This window comes from Urocampus carinirostris, chromosome 6 (assembly GCF_059441175.1).
Source record: "Urocampus carinirostris isolate Australia breed hairy pipefish chromosome 6, RoL_Ucar_1.0, whole genome shotgun sequence".
NCBI classification, from domain to species: Eukaryota; Metazoa; Chordata; class Actinopteri; order Syngnathiformes; family Syngnathidae; genus Urocampus; species Urocampus carinirostris.
In genome coordinates, this window is record NC_142354.1 from 6,373,813 (window position 1) to 6,388,106 (window position 14,294).

The 14,294-nt window shown below is 39.6% G+C and overlaps 1 protein-coding gene across 3 annotated transcripts in view; it reads right to left on the reverse strand.

Annotated features, from left to right (window-relative positions):
* tasora (transcription activation suppressor a) overlaps positions 1-14,294 on the reverse strand; it is a 45,658-nt gene that overhangs the window by 13,126 nt on the left and 18,238 nt on the right. For 2 of the 3 annotated variants that reach the window (XM_088337611.1, XM_088337613.1), the window contains exons 16-22: positions 13,710-13,896; positions 13,463-13,594; positions 10,139-10,296; positions 9,920-10,061; positions 6,905-7,354; positions 3,963-4,918; positions 1,950-2,072 (exon numbers count right to left, since the gene is read on the reverse strand). In XM_088337611.1, coding sequence (XP_088193737.1) covers positions 1,950-2,072; positions 3,963-4,918; positions 6,905-7,354; positions 9,920-10,061; positions 10,139-10,296; positions 13,463-13,594; positions 13,710-13,896 — 2,148 coding nt within the window. The remainder of the gene's footprint in view (positions 1-1,949; positions 2,073-3,962; positions 4,919-6,904; positions 7,355-9,919; positions 10,062-10,138; positions 10,297-13,462; positions 13,595-13,709; positions 13,897-14,294) is intronic. The other variant, XM_088337612.1, reaches the window with a different exon arrangement.

The window sequence follows — 14,294 nt, forward strand, 5'->3', positions numbered from 1 at the left end:
GGCTTACTGCGTGTTTTTTGGTTTGCCAGCCTTGCGTTTTTCCACTGAGGCTGCGGCCGCTTTTCTCTGTTGGTTCCCGGTTAGCCCCCTGTTAACAGATTTCCGTTGGCAGCTCTCGGAGTGTATTTTTGGCCAGTTAGCCCTTTTTTTGCTGCTAGCCTTTGTTGTAACATTACTGCATCCACCTGCGACACAACACTTAGACATTCTCCACAAAAACAATCGTAACCTTTCTGACTAATTAGCGCATAAAACAACATGGCGACTGGCTTGCAGGAGTGCTGGTGTTCCTCTGATGATGTCACAGCTCAGGATGACAGAGACATGCTGTGTTTAAAATGCATTACCTCGGAAAATAAGTGGATTATACCAATTTATTATATGTAGATTCCATGCAAAAAACATTTAGAATTTCCTCACATTTTGCATACTTAGGAATTCAGGATTACTTTGAAAGCGCCAAAAGTTTTTTAAGACCGTAATAGGTAGAATGGGCCACCAGTAATCTTAACGCATTGTGATTAGGTTTGTAAATTGAATTAAACAACAAAACCAACCTGTTTTTATCCTTTACTGGGGCGCAGACCTTTTGATTGCTATTGTGATGGGATGATGACATTGATGTTGCTCAAGTTGAACTGATAGCCAATCACAATTCACCTGCTTTCTGGTTGATCATTAGCTGAACCCTGAGCACAGAGATCCTATGACACCAATTCTTTAAATGCCCAACCAGAGATCAACTGATTAGCAGATGGATATTGCCTAAGCATATGCAACCTAAAATGAATTGAGCATTCTTTGATTGAGGTTCACTTTAAGAATCAAGGCTTCCCTTGTGGAAGTTTTGCAAATTGTTTAATTCAAAGAGTTAATCTTCAACTGTGAGTTTTCATTCTATGTCATGAAATATGACACTATAATGATCAAATTGTCTTAAGGTAACAATCGTTAGTCATTTGTCTAGAAGAAAGTCCTTTTGTTTCTGAACTGTGCTTGAATAAAATTCTAGAAAATTCAATGTACAGTAATCCTTTAGTGTTTCGCGTTTTATTTTTTTGCGGTTTTGACACATTTCGTTTATTTTCATCGATGCTGTATTCTGCAGCAGACAACACACAGAAAATGCTATCTCGGGGACAGGTGGCTGAGGACTGTGTGTGTTGGGTGGGTGTGAAACTTGCGCGTGCGCGACTCTGATAAGCTAGTGTGTCAGTCAAACAGCTGGGCGGGCCCACAAGTCAACGGCTTTACTAAAAACAAACTGCAAATCACGACGACAGCTAATATTTAATATAACGGCTTGTTACAAAGAAATCAAATTAGACTGGGGAAAGTTAGAAAAGCACAAAGAAATTCTGATCAACACTGGATTGTTAACGGACCCGGAAAGAGACTGAGGCGGTCACAGGTCAGGCACACGACGACGTACCCAGCCACCCCTGTCAAGCCAGTATTTCAAGAATGCTAGATCCATTACCCATAAAATGGATGACCTGGAGCTACAGTTTGTAGGAAACTGCTACATTCTTGACCCATGTAATTTAATCATCACATAGACCTGGCTTATCCGAGGATCCCCGATGCTAGCATGCAGCAAGCAAACCGGGCTCTACATCGCTTTCTTGCACTGAGAGAAGAAGCCCTTCGGTGTATTATTGTACAATAACAATACCCAAAGAAGCTGGTGGGGATTGGACAAAACCATCTCTCCTTCTCCCAAGTCCTCACAGATAAAATGTATATATTTTGTTTCTCTTCAGGCTTCGTCCCTCAAATCAAATTAATTGGTCAGGCTTTAACACCCGCAGGCCCGGGATGAGTCAGATCTTTTAGGCCCGAACTTACCTCAAACGTAAACAGTGACAGCTTTGCTTCAAAATGTCAGATATTTCCAGTCAAGTGCTGCATTTGTTCCTTTTTCACAGTCCCAAATAATCAATGATTACCTCGTGAATGTGGCCCTCTATGTCTTTGTTCTTAATGATGACCAGAAGTTTGCGATCAAGGGCTTCTTCTTTCAGAAAGGAGACAGGATCCTGCTCCTGGTAGCCTTGGTGTGTGAGGTATGCCTACAACATGCACACAAAGACACGTAGCTAATGAGTCCAAGTATATGCTGGAGAAAAAAAAACAATTTATAAAGCGAAAAACGAGACTGCCCATTTTGATAACTTGATAACAACTGTGACAAGTTATTCAAAAAGATAAATAAGGCCTTGGATACATTCAGAAAAGATGTGAGGAAAAAACAAATCTTGTGTTGTAGAGGAAAGATACACATTTTGGCATTCTCATATTACCCATGTCCCATCTGTAATTAAGGGTTTGTACAGTTTAAGGCCAAATTCAAACTCTAAGGATTTTCAAAGCCAATTTCCCAATTCCTCCAATACCATTGAAAGTAAAAAAATCTGGTGTGAACCATGTATTTTGCACAGTCACAAATAATTTAATTTTTTAAATATGCGATTTTTAATCATGCCTGAGCATTTATAAGGACATATGATTTTTAGATCTTGAGTATATCGCAAATATATTTGGTTTTGAGACATAGCTTGGCCCAAATATTGATTTAAGACTTCTCATACCGAATTTTTTACTCCCACTCTTGCGTTAACAGAAAAGTTTTATCCCCCCGCAGTGGTGATAATCGGCTGCAAAAAAGAATACAAAATAAAAGCATTATTTTAAAGGCATTTTTGATCAAGTAATCGGACCTGATTTCCATTCACTTGACTTTCAGCTGATTGGGATCAGCACACGATGGGTCAAATACACATTTTAAGGCTCACAGAGCTAAAAAACTAAAACACGCGTATAAAATGTTCATAAAATAGCTTAGTTTTAGTGTCTCCTTTCACTAGCATTTTTTTACAATAACTTAGCTGCCCATCAGTAGTTCCATTTTAACATTTACAATTTTCAAATTGATTAAAAAAATTAACGTATTTTTCGGACTGTAAGGCGCACCTATAACCCTAATTTGCCCAAAAATTTGAAAGAGCACCTTATATACCTCAGAATATGGTGGATAACATTGGAATTTCATAGAGTAATCATGGGTATGCAATTCTATAAAAGGTTTTATGGTAAGGTTGGAAATGCATCCAATAATTATAGGTATGTGTTACCGTACAAGGTTTTTTTGGTATTCTACCGTATTTGATCAATGATTGTGCATTGATTGATCAAATCAATAACATTGATGACCTTAATCGTGAAATATTGTATGCAACAGAGATTGAATCCGAGTAGTGGCAATCAGAGTGCCAACACTTTAAAAACAGACCACCAATGGTAAAGATGACATACAAAAAGGCATTCAAGCTTATCTCATCATCACACGATTATTACTCACAGTGCTATAAACACTGATTTGCACAGTGCAGTCGATTCACTTTTTCACCAATTAATGTTAGAGAATGGAGAAAACAGGAAGTCTTTCAACAAAAATACTATACAAGCTCTTTTATGTATGTATAAAAATTAAAACCGACACGTTATTGATGCACAGTTGAAGAATGGGACAGACTGTTTAACCAATTATAATCTACAAGGCAAAAATCGGTATTTCTGGCACCGTGAGTAAAATAGTGTAATAGTGAGATGAGCTTTAATGCCTTTTCATATATAATCTGTACCACTGGTGGTCTAGTTGTAAACTGTCGGCACTTTGACTTGGATTCATATATACCGTGAGTACATAAAGAGCAAAATGGTTACATATGGATTCATGTGGTAGCTCTTCCTGTAGACCCAATTTCATGTGCTTTAAAGTCTGGTACACCTTATGTATGAAAAATATATGACTTTTTGGGCTTGTGCGTTATAATCTAGATAATTTGATATATTTTGACCAGGCCTGATTGGTATGAGTAACTTCTCAAAAGATGAGTACTCTTATTACTATGCGTCTGAAACAGTGATATCAAACACACCTATTCACTGTACGATGTTACCTTGATATTCTTGACCAAGAGGTCGTCCGGCTGGACAGCATGCATGTAGAACTGCACGTTGGAACTCCTCCGGACGTCATTGATGATGTCACACAAGTTGCTAAGCACCTCTGGCTCCAAGTGTCGGATGACGTTGCTGAGGGCCTCTGTCGGCGGAAAGGGAAAAGGGGCAGAAACGGGCTTGCAGTTGGACAATGCCACTTCCATCAATGAGGAAGACGTGGAGACACTATTAGACTGTGTGAAAGTCTGGCAGACCGATGTGGCTTCGGTCACGATAGACGGCACCGGGTCAGAAAACGATTCACCAAGCACAGTTTGTCTACTAGGTTGGTGTTCTGCCGCCCCCTCAGCTTGTTCTGTCCCGTTCTTGTCTGTTTCAGCCCTGATGCTGGACACCAACCCGCTGACCGTGTTGGCGGTTGCAGACTCGCGTTCGTAGGTTGTCTTGTCGAAGTCCTGTAACATGCTTCTGATGCCGTCATGCAGCGAGCTCACGTACCCCTGAACTGGCGGGCACGGGTGATACAAAGACACATATTGGGAAAACGGCATCATAAGGGAAGGGACGGTAATGAGTGGCTCGCCAGGATGAAAAGCCAGTGCTTCGGGGAGTCGGCACATTATGCGCTCCTTTGGCAAGAGAAGGTGCAAGTCAGCCGAAAAGTCATTGAGGTGGTGATCCAGGATGCTGTCGATGCTTTGGAGGTGACCGGTAAGTGGATTCCAAATGGAAGGCGAGGAGCTATTGTCCTCCTCTGAAGACACCGTCAAGTCCACCACATCCATCTTTTGTTCCTGATCCTCTTTTCTGTCTCCCATTTTCAGAGAGGGTGATGTGTCACTAACCGGAGCAATCTTTAAGGGAGCCTGATATTCTGCTCCTTCAAGACGGCGTTTTGCACTTGGAGTTCTACCTTCCAACGGGTCCCGAGTGACTACACTCATCTCATCAACTGCAAATAAGACACAAGGGAGATTGAAGTAGTAGTAAAACTGAGTAAAAGTGCAAAGGAAATCACAAAAATCACAACATTTTGTATTTTTTAGCACAGCAAGAGGAATTTCATCCATAAGAAATTAAGGGTGGGCAGTTCGATCCAAATATCAATATTGTCAAAAATGAGCGAGTACTTGGAACAAATCAATATCATTGTCTTGGGATTAATACAGTACTCACCCTTTTCTATAATAATGTTGCCAGTGGGTCGTAAGATTATACACACAACTTTCAAATTTGATCCATTTATGCTTATACTTTTTTGCACTACTGACTCAAAACATTGAGCAATAGAAGGTATTTTAGTTAGCTTGTCGACATTGTTATACAGTATTTGTATTTTTGTCACATTTCCGCTTTTTTGGTTTTTGGGGGCTTTTTCCTACAGAGTGCTGCAGCGAGGCTATAAAACAAGACAATAAAGTTTGATCACATTAACCCAATTTTGGATGACCTGCACTGGCTCCCTGTCAGTTTAAGATGTGATGTTAAGGTTATGTTGGTATTAAACAAAATTACGCTTGGACTTGCCCCCTAATATCTTTCAGATTAAATTTCTCATGAAGATATCTAGAGGTTGGAGAGCATTTTCCATTCGGGCCCCGGTGCTGTGGAATGCTCTGCCCTCTAAAATTCAATCTACAACTTCAGTGGAACCGTTTAAATTTAGGCTTAAAACACATTTATATTCTATAGCATATGAATAACCTATATTTTATGTTGATAATATGTATAGTGTTTGTTGGTGCCCTTGACACATCCATTGCAGCCTGGTCATCCTGGAAGGGGGATTACCTCATGTGTGCCCTCCTTCTCAAAATTTCTTTATTTCCTCATGCTGAGGTTTAGTTTTTCCACTAGGTTTGGGATCGGGGGATGGTGTAATAATAGTAAGTACAGCCCTTTGATACTTCTTGTGATAAGGGGCTACACAAATAAACATGACTAGACCTATCCTGACTTTTTTCCTGAAACAGTTGTATGAAAATTATGTTATTATTTTGATTTACACTTTATCTGAACTGTTGACTTCATTTTCAAACTATTGTGCAATTGGAAGTCTTTACATTTTTGGGTTTGACTTACTAGACTTTTGTTCCGAGACAACTGTTGTAGTGAACATATTTTACAATACTGTTAATGGTTTTAAGATTGTATTCTTTGGAATATTTGCACTTCGACTTCATTTTCAAAATATTGTGCTATAAAAAGTATAGTTGTCATTTTAAGTTTGTTATATTTGTATTTTGGTTACATTGATGCTTTTGCGTTTTTGACTCTCGACTTTTGTTATGAAACAGTTGTAATGAAAATATTTTTATTGTCATTATTTGATAAAAATTGTTTTTTTAAACATTTTTAGAGGTAAAAATATTTGTGCAGTATTTAGCTTAATTATACTCTCGATTATTTAATGATTGTAACATTTCCAAGCAACAAAAAGTATGGGTCGGATAGGTATTGCTCGATAGTACTCTGTATTTATTTGGATCAAATCTATATCAAAATTCCCAGTATTGACCACGCCTACTAGAAATAAACCATAAAGCTAAATCCTAAGACTCCAGGTACTACAACTAATATTCTACTTGATAATATTATTTCATATTTTGAGATTTATTTTGCGCAATAATGGATGGGTTTGCACAATTTAAGTTTTATGTTTGTTGACTTGTATGCTTTTGTTTAAACAAAGAATGTATTTTTTTGCAGTGACAAGACCCTAACAAATAAAAGACATTTACATTTTACATCCAGGTGTTCATTGTATCAAAAGAAACTATGCGGCGTCAGTGTAAGTGTAGACTAAATGTAGACTTAGGACTATAGTGTCTGACTATTTAAAAGATTAAAGAGGTCAATTTTTTGACTGATAAAAGCCTTCATAAAACGAGAAATCTAATGTGAGCATTTCAAATAGTGAACAGGTGTTGCCACAAACCTGTGCAATCCCTGAAGGCTTGAGAAGCAACCTTCTGCTGGTGGTCCACATGGCTTCTTTGCTGTTCTGGTGATAATGACTGACACTGGGGTGGGAAAGATGGAGGGGATGGGCAACCTGCGGGAAAATGGTGGTGGCGGGTTTCTGGGGATAACAGACGATTGGGCTCTGGGGAGGGACACCTATCAGCTGAGGCAGGAGGGAAGTGTGAGGCGAGAGGGCTAGATGAGGCAGGAGGAATCGATACGGCAGCTGAGACGGGTGAGTCGGGAGGAACGGGTGAGGGCGGGGTGCTGGGAGTGGCACTGGGCTCGCCCAAGGGTTTCGAAGAAGGGTTGTCCAAGGGAGACAATCCAGGGGCGTGGTGAGACGGGGTTGCCTTGGCAAAGTAGAGGCGGGGGTCCTGTGGGACGTTCCGGCCCTTCTGCGAATCATTTTCAGAATTCAGACCTGCAACACATTTGATTGCGTTCAACACATCTGTTTACCCCGCAAACCTGCTCCAATGATTTTTTTATTTTGACCATTCCAATTGTAGAGATGAAAATATTGAGGTCCGTAGACCCACACTTTGTTTCAGTAATCTTAAGGAGGCCCCACAAACACACACACACACACACCTTGGGGTATTGCAAGAAAGCAAAATAAGGGATTAAGCCTGGATATGTTTGCTATTTTGGCAGAATTTAGCCTCATGTCAGTTGCATGAATGCATGTTAAATATAACAGTTACTAAAGTGATTTATTCTATTATAGCTAGCCTGCTCCAGACTAGGTTACAACTAGGTTTAGATCATCTCCAGAGATACATCTGGCAAAGGTGTAAAAGAGTATGTCCAGCAAAGGTTCTATCCATGTTTAGGATTACTAATCTTTATCAATCGGTGTTCTCTGTAATGAACAATAATACAGTAAAAAAACAAAAAAAAAACAGGGGTCAGGGTTAACGAACAAACACTAGAATGACATTGTTAAATGAGCGGCTACTCAGAATTTAATACTTAATATTGCTGCATTTGTAAAGGCAAAAAGATGGCAAGTTTCAGGAGCCAGTCGCAGTGCATAGACTGCGGAATTCAATGAGAGAGGAGTAAAGAGTGTGATGGCAAAACATGTGTTTGCGCAGTTTATTCAAAATGAGATTTATTTGGTTTCATTTCAAAGACAATAGTGTGCGGTATTTTTTTCAGCTTCAATAGTTGTATGTCATCTTGTATTTTTTATTAAATTCCGAGCAGTTTGACAGTTGAGGCAAATTTTTATTAGTAGCTCCCATTTGAGTTTGTTTAGTGTGGTTAGTTGGTTCGGATGTAAAGCTGTATTTGATCATTTGTTAAAATCATCAATTTGTTAACGCGTTCAATGCCAAACATAAACAAATTATTTTTTCATTGTTTGTAAGGTGTGATTTGCTTAGAATAGATCCCTTTTTCATCTGTGATTATAAAGTGTAGGGTAGGCTACAAATAAATGTAGGTTGAATGATAAAGCGTAGCACTGAAAAATAAAGCTAAGTATTTAGCATTGACTTTTTTTACTGATCCGACCCACCTCAAAACATTAAGTCTGAATCTGGCCCCGAGCCAAACGGAGTTTGACATTTCTGCGCTAGAGACCTGCTTTGAAAAATCACAGAAAACATATAATTCGACCCTTTTCACAAGCTTGAGGTGTAAGTTTCAAGAGTTACATACATATTCAGGCCCTCAAAGCAAACTTTTTTTTGCCAGCAGTAATTAAAAGAAAAATTCTCAAACTTCACAAAGTTCTATGCTTCTGCTTACTCCTTTCTGAATACGTCTTTTGTTTTCTCACCTTTGTTTTTGGTTTATGTAGCTTCCTCTTATATTTATTCATATACATGTTTTTGTTATATGACAACAACAACGTAAAATCAAGTTGAATCATTAGTTTGAGAAAACAACAAAACAAGATTAAATTCAACCGTCACTTGCAGGCAGAGCGATGTGTTGTTTTGCAAAAGGGCCACCTTTTCTCTCCACGCCGTGTCTTTTTCATTTATTCTTTACCCAAACTTAATGTTTTCATACAGCACTTTAGTTGCATTTCGCTGTCTAAAAAGTGCTATACATTAAATTTTGATTTGTTCATGACCGTAAGGTACTGTACAAGCAAAAGGTCCGTTCACAAATTTGAGTCTTTTCCCTATGGAAAAAGAAACATATTGTGTGTTTTTTGGATAATCCTAACCAGTTGATCATTTTTGGAAAACTCCCCATTTACAATAACACCATCGCAACATTTGTGCAAACCAGGATTCCTAAAGCTAAGGGTAGTTAAATTCAAGATGTATTAAGACTTTTTAAATACATTTTGAAATCAAATTTAAAACCAAGTCAATGAAATGAAACACTGAAAAAACCCAGACAAATATTTCTGGCACACAATACATGGAGCCTCACACACATATTTTACACACAGCATAGCTTTTAGTTCCAGCAAAAAACGTTAGTTGGACAGCCACTTCTCATTGAATTTACATTTTCCCATCGTCCAAAGTAAATGTCTACATCCAAAGTTCCTCTGTGTATTGTGGGTAGACCTGCGAAATGTGTCTGCTCTGAAAGGCCCTGACTGGAACCACATCATCGTTTTGATTTATTGTGGTCATGCGAGTATGCAATGAAACTAATCTGTAAATTATTAAAAAAGACAATTGATAAATGCTACGAAATCCTTTTAGTTGAAAACAAATATAAATATTATTAACAAGTTCACATTTTCAAAACTTTACAAACTTGGATTTAAATCATTTAAATGCCAATTTGGGCCTTATTTTCAACATAATGAATTCAATGCTTTTATAGTACTTTCAAGAATCTGAACCCTCAAAAAAGGACCAATCACAAGCGATACAAGGAAAGCACTTCGTATGCACCCAATATTTTCAGATGCACACACATCTTTCTTTGGCGAGGGTGGGAAAAGCTTTAGCAAAACCTCCGGCAACAATAAAATTGTGGTCCTCATCAGGTTAAAAAAAACAACATTCACCTGTGATGGGTATGAGCCTCCATGGAATATCTTCCTCGCACACTCTTCTCCCGATGCCGCCTGCTCCTCGTGGGTCGAGATGAAAATTTTCTCCATTGGGACTGAATCCCTCCAGACTATTGACGCTGCCTGCTGCCTGCTCCTGAGAATGAACAAGAAAATGAGAGTGAGCCTTCAAATGGGAGCGGGCGGAATGGTCTGGAAAGGCCTCCAGCCCACCTCCAGATCTTCCTGCTTCCTTAGGTCAATGTCACAGTTGGTAGGAAAGCCCATTTTGGCTGCCAACCGGTTAAACGGAGACGCCTGGGCCCGGCCATCTTGAGAAGCTTCCCTTCTGTGGCATTTTATAGGCGTGGCTACGGCAGCCTGTTTGAGACCTGGTGGAAGATGCACAAATCAGGCAGTTTTGAGCAATATAGACTATTATTTATTTTACCATATTTGTTATCGAATAAAGAGAGTAATATTAACCAATGCTTTATTTTTAGGGACACACAAAAATTAACATTGGTTTAAATATTTATAATTATTTTTCACAGAAGTGTTAAAAAAAAGGGTAAAATTTAATTTTTTTTATTGCTATATGATAGGGGTCGGGAACCTTTTTGACCGAAAGAGCCATAAAAATAAAAATATTACGATATTTTTTGAGATAGCCACAACATATATTTGAAAAGAAAATTCAACAAAACCGCTGATTCTCTCCCGACAAAAGCAAATTCTTCAGCACATTTTATTTCACAGTGTGATGTTTGGTCCCAAATCAATTTTATCTATATATATATATATATATATATATATATATATATATATAAATGCGGCACGGCAGCTGAGTGGTTAGCGCGTCCATGACTTTATACTGTAGTTAAAATGGTGTCCTATATATATTGGACCGAATCCTTTGAGTAGTCCATATTGTCTCAGCTTCAGACCTGCGACAGTTGGCACCGCATGTAACAATACATTAAAATAATTGAGCAAGTTCCATTTTATCTCTGAGCCTTATGTACTCGTGGAAAGAACCATATATGGCTTGCGAGTCATAGGTTCCCGACCCCTGCTACATGCGTAATTCCCATGAAAATGTTCACACACAAACAAATCAAAATTGCTTAACGATACCAGTAAGAACGTAGTGAATATCGTCTACGAGAATAAACGTAGGGACTCAAAGATACCGAATAAAAAAAAGAATATTAGGATGGGCAATATTTACAAGGTGGCGCTTGTGCTGGAATAAGTGGATATAAATATAGTGAATTGAAAACAGTGCAATGATATTAGCAGTAACATTTTGCAAATCAAGAATAAATTAATCTAGAGTGCCAGTCTTCTGGTGATCCCAAGAGCAAAGAAGTGTTCTGCTGGTTTGAAAGCGTTCTCCATCCGGGCACCGGTGCTGTGGAATGCTCTTCCCCCTGAGATCCGATCTGCAACCTCAGTGGAAATGTTTAAATCTAAGCTTAAAACTCACTTCTACTCCATAGCATATGAATAACCTACTCTTCTCGTCGGCTGAAAAATAGTCTGTGTAATATAGTGTAATTATCTGTGAAGCCCTTTGAGACTCTTCGTGATTTAGGGCTATACAAATAAAAATGACTTGACTTGACTTGAATCTATCTATCTACCTACCTACTTTGGTCATATCCCTCAAGAGTGGTGACCGACAGCAAGACAAACACATACAATAACAAATAAAATAAAAAGGGAAAAAAATAGCAAAAATACACACAAACATTTTTGGACCATGGCCAACCCAAATGCCCAGACAAGTTAGGCACCTCGGCACCCAAGTTGGTCATGGTTTCGTCCCTCCAGATGAAAAGGGACACAAGAAAGCGGCCGTGTCACTCGGGTCAGGGTGACACAACACACTCTTTTGTTTAACAGCAGGGCCCGACAGCTTTTACTGGTTTACCCCTGCCCATCCCTTAGAACGCATCCACACATCCCACTATCCTTTTACAACACCTCTCCACTCATTCCCATCACCAACAAGAGCTCTAGATTCCACTCGATTTACACCTCTTTCCTGCAGTGCACTCATAACACCATCCATCCACGTCAATCGCAGCCTTCCTCTTGGTCTCCTTCCATTTACTTCTGCTCTGTAGATCCTCTTCAACATTCACTCCTCATCCATCCTCTCCATGTGTCCAAACCAACCGAAAGTACTCTCTTATCCACACGCTTGTTCAGGTCCACTACTACTCCAGTTGTGTCTCTCACAATTTCATTTCTCAATCTATCCAGTCTTGTCACTCCTAACATACTCCTCAAACACTTAATCTCAAAAACATTTAATTTCCTTTTCAAATCTGCGTTTTAGGCTAAAAGTCTCTGCACCATACAACACAGTCGGCACAATCACACTCTCATACAGTCCCCTCTTAACCTCCATACTCATACTCTTGCTGTTCATCACTCTCCTCAGAGCACCCAAAACCTTGCTTCCTTGATTCACTCTGTGCAATACCACACACTCCATTCCACCAACTGCAGCCACATCACAACCCAAGTACCTAAAGCTTTACATTTCTTCAAGCACTTGTCCATGCAACCTTATTTCTAACAACATGCTCACTCCATCACGTGAACACTTCATCACCTTACTCTTCCCAACATTCACACGTAACTTTGGCCAATCACATACTCTTCCAAACTCCATTACCAACCTTCTCAAAGTTTCCTCAGAATCAGCCACAAGCGCTGTGCCATATGCAAACAACTGATTTACCCGCCACACCGTTCCACTGTTATCGATCATCTCTACACCTCTGCCAAATACTTTTGCATTTCCCTCTCTCACCACGCCATCCATGTACACATTAAACAGCCAAGGTGACATCACACACCCCTGTCACACACCTGTCAACACAGGGAACCACTCACTTGTCTCACTCCTTATTCTTACACATGTTCTGTTGTTCACATAAAAACTCTTCAATGCTTCCAACAACTTTCCACCCACTCCATACATTACCATCACTTGCCACAACGCCTATCTATCAACTCTGTCATACGCCTTTTCCAAGTCCATGGAAGACAAATAAACATCCTTACCTTTTGCAAAATATTTCTCACACACCTGTCGTACTGCAAACACCTGATCCACACATCCTCTTCCTTTCCTGAAACCCCTCTGCTCCTCCATCACCACCTCATTCGTAGATCCTCTCACTCTCTTAATCAAGACTCTTCCATACAGCTTACCCGGCACATACAACAAACTGATACATCTCGAATTGCTACATGCAATGTCCACAATTGCACATTTGTTTTATTGTGTGTCTTGTTCTACAATACTTAACCTGCTCATACCACCAAAAAGTAATTCCTTGTGCGCTATTGCATAGAGTTGATGCTAATGCTAATTTCAATATGTATACGGCATTAAATGGACAACTACCTACTTTTTTGAATGTCACTTTATTAGGAATATATTTCTAAGCTTTTAACAGTGACCACAAAATAAGTGGATAAAATCAAATAGTTGTCATCGAAACCTGTGTATGACATAACATTGTGAGGTGCACTCACCTATCAGCAGTTTCTGAAGTCTGCCGGAAAGCTCCGATCCGTCCTCCTGAACCGCCACACCTACCAGACCCACAGACTGAATGGCGAGGGCGAGAGAGCTGGGGAGAGCCACGGGCTGCTTGCCTTCCGCTGCTGGACAAAATAACCCGAAAAATGGATAAATGAAAACATTGGAAAAAAAAGAGGGGTCAAAAAACAAGTGCACACAAAATTTGTATTGTATTCCAAAAATATAATGTGCTCCCACCTTGACCTTTGTTCCACTCCGACGGCTCTTGCGAGGACTTGAGGTATTTTAGCGTCCGCTCTGCGACATTCTGCTCCATTATTCGCTTCCTCGCCAACGTTTTGGTCTCTCCTAGCACCTCTTCTTGCTTCACCTCGTTCTCCGCGTTCCTCTTGCAGGTTAACACCAAGTCCAGCAGTTTTTGCAACTGAGCACAGTGCCACATAGATCCAGCGTCCAAATGAGTTGAAAGATGAATTTACACATTGTGGAAATATATAGCTCATTCAGAAATAACAAAAAAATACCATATTTTCACTAACATAAGGTGCCCATAAAAGGCTCAGATTTTCTTCACATTTTGCAGCGCGCCCTATCATGCAGTGCGCCCTATGTGTTCTGTAAATCGGCGGGTGTAGCTGAGGACACGATGAGGCTGCCATTCACACTGCAAAGCTTAATGCTCAATTCCAATTTTTGGGTGAAATCCAATACTTTTGTGAGATCATTCCCATTTCCAACTAAATGCAACTTGTATGCGATCTCCTGTGACTTTTGAGAGTCTCCTGTTAGAAAGCCATAAGTGGACAATCCACGTCACATGCA